The sequence below is a fragment of the Otolemur garnettii genome, unplaced genomic scaffold (assembly GCF_000181295.1).
Source record: "Otolemur garnettii isolate 467f Iridium unplaced genomic scaffold, OtoGar3 scaffold00277, whole genome shotgun sequence".
NCBI lineage: Eukaryota > Metazoa > Chordata > Mammalia > Primates > Galagidae > Otolemur > Otolemur garnettii.
The window spans coordinates 430,278-440,202 of NW_003852672.1; the positions used below are offsets into that span (position 1 = coordinate 430,278).

Below are 9,925 nucleotides of genomic sequence, written 5' to 3' on the forward strand. Positions count from 1 at the left end.
CAGGAGACTCGCTTGAGCCCAGGAGTTGGAGGTTGCTGTGAGCTGTGATGCCATAGCACTCTACCCAGGGGGATAGCTTGAGGCTCCGTCTCAAAAACAAACAAACAAACAAACAAACAAAAAACCCCACATTTTTTGGCACCCTTAGTACATGTTTTTAAAAACCCTTGTAAGGGCTGGGTGCAGAGGCTCACACATATAATCCTAGCACTATGGGAGGTTGAGGAGAGTGGACTGCTTGAGCTCAGGAGTTTGAGATCAGCCTGAGCAAGAGTGAGACCTTGTCTCTAAAAGAAAAAAAAATAGTCAGGTGTTCTGGTGGGTGCCTGTAGTCCCGGCTACTTGAGAGGCTGAGGCCAAGAGAATTGTTTGAGCCCAAGAGTTTGAGGTTGCTGTGAGATGTGATGCCCCAGTACTCTACGGACAGCAACAAAGAAAGAATCTGTCTGAATAACAAACAGGCCGGGCACAAAGGCTCATACCTGTAATCCCAGCACTTGGGAGGCCGAGGTGGGTAGAATGCCTGAGCTCACAGGTTCAAGACCAGCCTGAGCCAGAGTAAGACCTCTTCTCTAAAAATAGCCAGGCACTGTGGCAGGTGCCTGTAGTCCCAGCTACTGTGTTTCCCTGAAAATAAGCCCTACCAGGATTTCTATGCATTGGTTAAATATAACCCCTACTCCGATGATAAGACCTAGTGATGGGCATGGCTATGCAGTGTTATCTGCATAGCCATGCCATGCATTTAGGCGCAGAGCAGTAAGGAAGACTGGAATACCTTTTATCTGCCACAGCTCCTTTCTCCAAGCCATTAGCACTTGCACGGGTATGCGGGTGATAACCATGGTCAGAGGCATCCTATTGCACATGTGCCAACGGCTAGGGGAAAGGAGTTCATGCATCACTAGCGCCAGCCCCACCAACAAGGTCAGCTCCCCCTGTCAGGTTCCAGAAGAAGATGACTTAACTGTATTTGAATAAATGTAGATTGTTGTATTATACTTAATAAGATATCCCCTGAAAATAAGCCCTAGTGTGTCTTCTTGAGAAAAAATAAATATAAGACAGTGTCTTATTTTTGGGGAAATACAGTACTTGGGAGGCTGAGGCAAGAGAACTGCTTAAGCCCAAGAGTTCGAGGTTGCTGTGAACTATGACTCTGTCTCAAAACAAACAAAAAACTTAATAAGCATAACTCAAAATAGTCTTCCTATTGTTTACTTGAATTGCTTTACTGTTCATCTCCAGAAATATGATAAATATGAATTTAATATCTAAGAGATTCCAGTATGGCCACATTTTTTTTTTTTTTTTTTGAGACAGAGTCTATGTCACCCTTGGCACAGTGCCATGGCATCACAGCTCATAGCAACCTTAAACTCTTGGGCTTAAGTGATTCTCTTGCCTCAGCCTCCCAAGTTGCTACAACTACAGGTGCCCGCCACAACACCCATCTACTTTTTTGGTTGTAGTTGTCACTGTTGTTTGGCAGGCCTGGGTGGGTTCGAACCCACCAGCTCCGGAGTATGTGGCTGGTGCCCTAGCCACTGAGCAAAAGGCGCTAAGCCTGAATGGCCACATCTTTTTTTAAGTAAACAGATCTTTGGGGTTTCATTGCAAGCAACAAAGAGAGGGCCATAATATTACAAACAGTTGAATGATGGCTACCATCTCTGCACTAAGACACTCTTTGGAAAAGAAAGCAAACTGTGGTCTTGTTGCAGGTTGGTGACTCATAAATAGTTATTTCACCTTAATATGAAGAATTCTGCAGAATGCATTAATCCACTTCTTACACTTAGCCATGAGGAAAACAATATGTGTGAAGGCCTATGAAATGTGTATGCATTTTAAGATGTAAGGGGAAAGAATGCATATGCTGATCTGGCAGGAGTGAAATGAGAAATCCTTTCCTATTAGTAAAAAAAAATTTACTTCAGCAAAACATAGTATAGGTTACAAGTTCTTACCAAAATACATTCCTGTAGAATAAAATCAGATTAAACTTCAGGAGGTTATCCATATCAGAATTTTTGAACTTGTATTTTAATTGTATTAAATGAACCTTTATGCTTTATAATTTATGAACTATTTGATAAAAGGGTTATTGAGAGTACTGAAATATAATTATTTGTGAAACACTTTTTTTTTAAAAGCAGTTTTTTGGCCTAGGCTGGGTTTGACCCGCCACCTCCAGCATATGGGGCCGGTGCCCTACTCCTTTGAGCCACAGGCGCCACCCTGTGAAACACTTTTTTATCAGTATTTTAATTTTATAACTTACATCCAAGGAGGTTAGCTTTTGGACTTGATCTACAATTAGTGATCTCAAGGGAGAAATGACAACAGTGACCCCAGGAGAAACACAGGCTGGTAGCTGGTAACACAAACTTTTACCACCTCCTAAAGACAAATGGAAAAAAATACGTTAGGTTCTAGCTTGAGAGCATGAAGGTAAAAGTTCAAAATAAATGACATATGATATTTAAAATAATTCAAATGCTGTGAATGCTATGTTAACCAGTTTGATGAAAATATTTCAAATTGTATATAAAACCAGCACATTGTACCCCATGATTGCATTAATGTACACAGTTATTATTTAATTAAGAAAAAAAACGAAAAAATATTTAAAATAATTCACTAACAGAACAAGGGATATTACTCATGGTGCTAACAATTTGCCATACTCAAATTACCCAAACTATTTAGTCAATTTAAATAATGTACAAAATTGATCTTATTTAGGACATCATTTTGGTTTTGTTTGAGCAGTCTTGCTCTGTTGCCGAGGTTAGAGTGCAGTGATGTCATCATAGCTCGCTACAATCTCAAACTCCTGGGCTCAAGTGATCCTCCTGCCTCAGCCTCCCAAAGTGCCAGAATTAGAGGCATGAGCCACAATGCTGGCCTGGGACATCTTAATAGGCATATCTGATAATGATAGCCAAGAATAAGAGTAAGAAACTTCAATGCAAAGGTATTACTTAAAAGTCTACTTGGGGGAGGCGCCTGTGGCTCAAAGGAGGAGGCGCCCGCCCCATATGCCAGAGGTGGTGGGTTCAAACCCAGCCCTGGCCAAAAACAGCCAAAAAAAAAAAAAAAGTCTACTGGGCTAGGAGGCCAAGATGAATAGATTGCTTGAGCTCATGAGTTCGAGACCAGCCTGAGCAAGAGTGAGATCCTGCCTCCACTAAAAAACCAGAAAACTGAGGCAAGAAGATCACTTGAGCCCAAGAATTGGAGGTTGCTGTGAGCCATGACACCACAGCACTCTAACCCAGGGTGACAGCTTGAGACTCTGTCTCAAAAAAAAAAATAAGTCTACTTGGGAAATCAAAATACAGTAAACTTTTTATTTCTGGTAGTACAAAGGGTCTCTAAAAGTTATACTAGGACTCGGTGCCTGTAGCTCAGCCGCTAGGGCACCAGCCACATACACCAGAGCTGGTGGGTTTGAATCCAGCCTAGGCCTGCCAAACAACAATGACAACTAAAACCAAAAAATAGCCAGGCGTTGTGGCAGGCACCTGTAGTCCCAGCTACTTGAGGCAAAAGAATCACTTAAGCCCAAGAATCTGCTGTGAGCTGTCACACCACAGCACCCTACCAGGGTAACATAGTGAGACTCTGTCTAAAAATAAATAAATAAATAAAAAACAAACAAAAATAAAAGTTATATTAGTATTAAAATAATTATTTTCTATGTAAAATTTATTTCCATGTTTTTTATTAAATCATAGCTGTGTACATTAATGCAATCATGGGGTACAATGTGCTGGTTTTATATACAATTTGAAATGTTTTCATCAAACTGGTCAACATAGCCTTCATGGCATTTTCTTAGCCATTGTATTAAGACATTTATGTTCTACACCTAGTAAATTTTACATGTACCCTTGTAAGATGCACCGTAGGTGCGGTCCCACAATATTTATTTATTTATTTTATTAAAAGAGTTAGATATAACACAATATATAACATTAAAAACCATAAAGAACATGATTTACTATTTCCCTGATGCTCCATAAGGCACTTTTAGGACCTTAGCTTTTTAAAGCTATTATAACAATATAAGCTTCTCACTATGTCTCACTAGGTCACCCTCAATAGAGTGCCAGAGGTGAATACCAGAGCTTTCATTGCCAGTACTCTCCTCAATATGGTGATATTCCCAATTCCCAATCTGTCTCTGAAATGAAAGGATAGAATTATGTTTGTGAGTACTAATAATAGATAAAAAGAAAAATCTCTTTCTAGCTGGGCACAGTGGCTCACACCTGTAATCCTAGCACTTGGAAGGCCAAGGTGGATGGATTGCCTGAGTTGACAGGTTCCAGGCCAGCCCAAGCTAGAGGGAGACCTTGTCTCTAAAAATAGCCAGGTGTCGTGGCAGGTACCTGTGGTTCCAGCTACTTGGGAGACTGAGGCAAGAAAATTGCTTAAGCCCAGGAGTTTGCTATGAGCTATGATCACTCCCCAGTTTTCAATTTCACCCATCTACTAATGATTCCAGGAAATTCTTAGTACTTCAACTTTCTTTAAAACTATGTATCACATTCCTTCTTTTTCACATGGGTACTAAGTAAATTTCATGTTATATGTATGTGGAGATATTAGGGAGAGAGAAGAACACAGGACAATGACCTGAGCTCTATTTTCTGCTCTACCACTTAATTCACTATGACAACTTAGACATGTCATTTAACCTCAATCCTATCACCTGCAAAATGTACTAGCTCAATAGTTAAAAAAAACTTTTTGTCTAACAGGAACCTTATTTGGAATCTCTCTCTTTATGTACATATAAATCAAGAAGTTAAAACTGGGGCATAACGGACCTTAAAAATGTCCCATTAGCCAGATATGATGGCTACACAGTGAGACTCTGCCTAAAAAAAAAAAAAAAAGATTCCTCTTAAAATCCTAGAAGACCACAGAAAGCCCTGAAAATCACTAGATTAGATCATTGCCAAGGTCCTTTCCAGTGTTAAAGTCTAAAGAAAGACAAAGAATGATTTAAAAAATTAGTAAAACTTAAAATGTTGATTCTTGAGCCAATACTGTCTGAATTTTAACATCAGTTTGAAAAAATTCAGATGCTCACACAATACTAATAACTGTCAACAATAATGACAGCACTAACTTGCTAAAGGTCACAGTAAGTCAAGTAAAAGGCAGAAGGAAGAAGCCACATAGGTAATAAAACTCCAATTCTCATTCTTCTTGTTCTGATCATTTAATATTCTTACATGGATTTCTGACCATTTAATATGCTTACATGGACAACCACTGAATAGCTGTGGTGAGATTTACTAGCACAGTGAAGTGTCCTGGACTCTTTAAAACTGGGGCCATGAAAGAAGTACACTAATGTTTTCCACATAATCCTCATGCTACCCTGTGAGAACACTGCACACTCAAGGACACAGGCCTAGGCAGGGACATGCTCACCACACTGGTACCATGGTACCATGCCGCCAGGTACCAACAGGCTACATCATGCCAAGTGTCAGAAATGGGCATAGTCCTTGACAGTGATTTTTTTTGTTCTTTTTTTGTTCACTTTCCAGACTTATTTGGACTAGATAAAAGAATAATACCTGGCTTGGTACCTGTAGCTCTGTGGCTAGGGTGCCAGCCACATACACTGGAGCTGGTAGGTTCAAATCCAGTACGGCCCACCAAACAACGACAACTATAAACAAAAAATAGCCAGGTGTTGTGGTGGGTGCCTGTAGTCCCAGCTACTTGGGAGGCTGAGGCAAGAGAATCACTTAAGTCCAAGAGTTTGAGGTTGCTGTGAGCTGCGACGTCACAGCGCTCTACAGAGGGCAACATAGTGAGACTCTGTCTCAAAAAAAAAAAAAAAAGAAGAATACCCAAAGAAAAATTTGAGGTCAGTTTAATACAATGAATTTTGAGTTGAAAATCTTACAAGGCCATAAATTTTATCAGGTCAACAACTAGGACAGAGGATATGAGGTAATACACTTTCTTACTATGATATGGGAAGTTTAAGAAGTCTTTAAATGACAGAAATACTCTGTAGGTAGTCTATTTTTATGTCTATTAGAAGAGCTTACATTTAACATCTGCCAATGGATTGCTGCCAGTTTATATCTAAAAATACATACCAGTTGGCATTAAAATGAAGCAATCTTCACCAAGTAGCGCAGCATTGATCGCCTCTAGCTGATTAGTTCTAAAATTGTGCAGGCCAAATTTTTTATGAAAAATCTTCAACATTTCTTTTGTATGCGGGAAATTAAGACTTTGGAAATGTTCATGTTTCACATTTCTGTATGTTGAATCTTGCTCTGACTTATCTAAGAAAATAATCAACATTAAGAAAAATCAGTATATGAGTGTTCTCCAAGAACAGCTTTAGCACCTCCCTTCAGGGCAGAATCACCCCAACACACCTCCTCAACCATCTCAAAGGCACCACAGCCTTTAAGGGTTCAAATCAAGTCTTTCCTTGACTTGTCTGCAGGACCCACCATGAGTACTTATTCCAAGACAACCACTGGCTCTGCTTTTCCACTCAACCTTTAAATTTGAGTGTCTTTAGGGGACTGGCTCCTTAGATTCCTTTTTAGAATTTCCTAGCCCTGTCATCTTAAAAGAACCTATGTGCAGAGAATGCCTGACTGACCCCTGCTCAGCTTGTCCTGCAGCACCTCCAGACGCCTACAAGACATTTCTACCTGAATGGCTCACAACACTTTACTCAAATAACCCTCCTCGGCCGCTCTCCAAACCTGACTCTGCCTCCTGACCTCCCTGCTTCTGCTAACGGTGTCACAATTTCCCCAGTCACCCTGTCTGGGGCTTTCTCAGATTTCTCTTTTGTGGTGTCTCCCACGTCTACCCTGGCTTGGCAGCCCAGCGGCTGCAGTTCTGGCAGCTACTCTGCCTCAACTCTCAGCTGTCTCAAGATAATTGCAGACATCAAGTACAACACACTCTAACAAGACACAAAAGTAAACCCATTAACAGTTATTAAAGGTCAACAGGAACTGTAAGAACAAACTCTGTGGTATTAAGTCAGTCGTCAATGGCAAAATTAGGGAGGGCTGTACCTTATAAATCCCTGTACACAGGGCAGCACCTGTGGCTCAGTGAGTAGGGCGCTGGGCCCCATATATGGAGGGTAGTGGGTTCAAACTCGGCCCCATCCAAACTGCAATAAAAAATAGCCAGGCATTGTGGCGGGCGCCTGTAGTCCCAGCTACTTGGGATGCTGAGGAAAGAGAATTGCCTAAGTCCAAGAGCTGGGGGTTGCTGTGAGCTGTGACACCACAGCACTCTACTAAGGGTGACAAAGTGAGACTCTGTCTCTTAAAAAAAAAAAAAAAGTACACAGAAACTTATTTCAGCTAAAAAATACTTTTGATAATTTTATAGGGTTGATGTAGGTTTTAAAATTATTTTTGGCTTTTCTCTGTAGGCTTAATGATGGCTAACTTCACTCTTTCAAAAGCTTCTCTCTCACTAAACCGTGAGCTCCACGAGGGCAGAACTATGTTGCTCAAGTTTGAATTAGCAGCACACAGCAGAGCACATGGTACATAGAGAACAGGAGGCCCAAAGAACGAATCTGACTGATTTAAGAAATTTCTGATTTCATATCTTCCTTAGATTACTCTATATTTTAGTATTTTAAGACATAAAACATGCTTTTCTTCTTTGTAAATTAATTCTTATCAATTCAGAATTCTAAAAATACACATAATTTTAGCATATAAATTCATCTTTGCTTTTTCCCTTCCCCAAATCATTAAAACACTTGGCCTTTGTGAGCTTTTTTGCTTAGGGACTAAAACATGTTAATTTAAAGGCAAAGCACATCTGAACTGACTTTAGAGCCTTACTACAATAGGTTGTAATTACACATTCTATAAAACTGTAGCTGCTATAAAAAGAAAAGAGCAACTTGCTTTTGAAATTGTGACTTACAATTCATTATCATCAGCAGAATCTGCACAGAAACAATGTGGTTCTCAGGTAGTGATGACGTGCTGTGGCTCTTCTTATACTATGCCTATTTTGGACAGTTTTGTTTTCATTATAATACACAGGCATTGAATTTATTTTAAACTTACCAGTGTAACTCTGAATTGTCTCTGAGAAGTTTATGTTTTGAGCAGTAGATGCCACTGGAAGACAGTTTGTCTTGGCTGAAGAAATTCTTTCAGACACTGATTTAACTGGTCGACCTTCCCTGATGGGCTGATGGGCAGTTGTGGAGGATTTGCTGGCTGCTAAATTATGCATTATATTTTCCCAGTCATCATCATCATCAAAGTCATCTATGTCAAAATTATCAACTTCACAGGAAGCTTGGATTTCTCTTTCTAAGTCATTTATTGAAGCAGTGTTTTTATTCTGATCTTTCACAGCAGTGCTTGTGAGAACACTTCCTGGGAAAAAAGAGCTTTCCTTGCTTTTTTCTAGCTTTGGGGTTTCAGCCCAGTTGTTACTTACAAAGGATTTCTGTAAAGAGGACTCCAATAACATGCTTTCACAGTGATTCTTTGTGGTGGCTAAGAATCCTGTCTTTCCCAGGGCGGTAGTTGGTAAATATTCCCCAGGGGAAATTGGATTTGAGGGGAGGTATGGGAAAGCTAACTCCTTCATAAAATTCTCCCCAGAAGAATCCTCCTCCACAGGGCTACCACAAGGATCAGGCCTGAGTCTCCACGCTGAGCCAAGGTGACTTGTGCCACTTCTGTTAAAATCTACTTCCGCTAGCAGTTTCCTTCTGAAGAGAAAAAGAGGACAACATATTATATCTAAGTTGTTTGCTCTGGTGGATCACAGAAGTCTACCTTCAGTTTTTATCCCAAATAGAAATTGTAGCATAATATATTCTTTTTTCCAATCTCAAAACATTGAACACAAATACTAAAACTGTTTAAAAAGTAAATTGACTTAAAACACAGCAACATGACAATCCTCCTGTGATTTCCAGCCAAAAAGCTTGGACACTCTGCCCTGCTCATTTCTGATTTAGACTGGTAGAAATGCAATCAGATATGTCCCAGAAGGAGAAAAGTCAAGGTACCTCACGTTCCGCTGCAGAAGCAGTTCGTCCCCACAATCCAAAGCTTTCAGTTTATCAGCAGGAACTGTATCAATTAACTTACAGATATGGTCCATCACGTGGATGAGCTGCTGCTGTACACTTATCTGTCTAGCTACAAGGTAAGTATGGTGTTAACACGTTTCTTTGAAAACAAAAAAGACAAGATTTTCAAAGTCACACGTAAAATGTGAAGGAGTATTTTAAAAAAGATTATGAACAAGCTTACATCATCCTGTCATCTATCTGTGAATTAACTTGAAATCAGGCTGTATGGTATGAGAGCTCATATTTAATTTAGTTTTGTGATAATTAATAATATTTCTCTTGCCAGACATGGTGGCTCATGCCTATAATCCCAGCACCTTGGGAGGCCAAGGCAGGTAGATTGCCTGAGCTCAGGAGTTCGAGACCAGCCAGACCAAGAGACAAACCCCGACCCTTTAAAAAAAAAAAAGCCAGGCATTGTGGTAGGTGCCTGTAGTCCCAGCTATGTAGGAGACCGAGGGAAGAGAATCACTTGAGCCCAAGAATTTGAGACTGCTATGAATTATGACACCACTACACTCTACCAAGGGCAACAAAGTGAGACTCTGTCTCCAAAAAAAACCCCAAAACCCTCTTATAATAACCAAGGCACAAAAGATTATCAATTTCCTGTACCTTTTTACTAACTTCAGGTGCATATCTCACCTCATCAACATAAAGGTATGTATAGTTAAAGGTCAACCGGTCAATAGCCCCATCTAATATTATGACCTGCCTGGAACCCAGGCTTCCCTTTAATGGTAATAGCATAGTACCTAGATTTTCTTCTTATAGACCTCCTCTTCCCTA

General features: G+C 40.1%; 1 protein-coding gene across 1 annotated transcript in view; it reads right to left on the reverse strand.

The window, feature by feature from the left end:
* BLM (Bloom syndrome RecQ like helicase) overlaps nt 1-9,219 on the reverse strand; it is a 67,633-nt gene extending 58,414 nt beyond the window's left edge. The window contains exons 1-4 of the mRNA XM_023508810.1: nt 9,071-9,219; nt 8,109-8,767; nt 6,138-6,329; nt 2,285-2,403 (exon numbers count right to left, since the gene is read on the reverse strand). Of these exons, the coding sequence (XP_023364578.1) occupies nt 2,285-2,403; nt 6,138-6,329; nt 8,109-8,767; nt 9,071-9,165 (1,065 nt within the window). The 5' untranslated portion in view covers nt 9,166-9,219. The remainder of the gene's footprint in view (nt 1-2,284; nt 2,404-6,137; nt 6,330-8,108; nt 8,768-9,070) is intronic.
* Between the last annotated feature and the right edge of the window lie 706 nt (nt 9,220-9,925).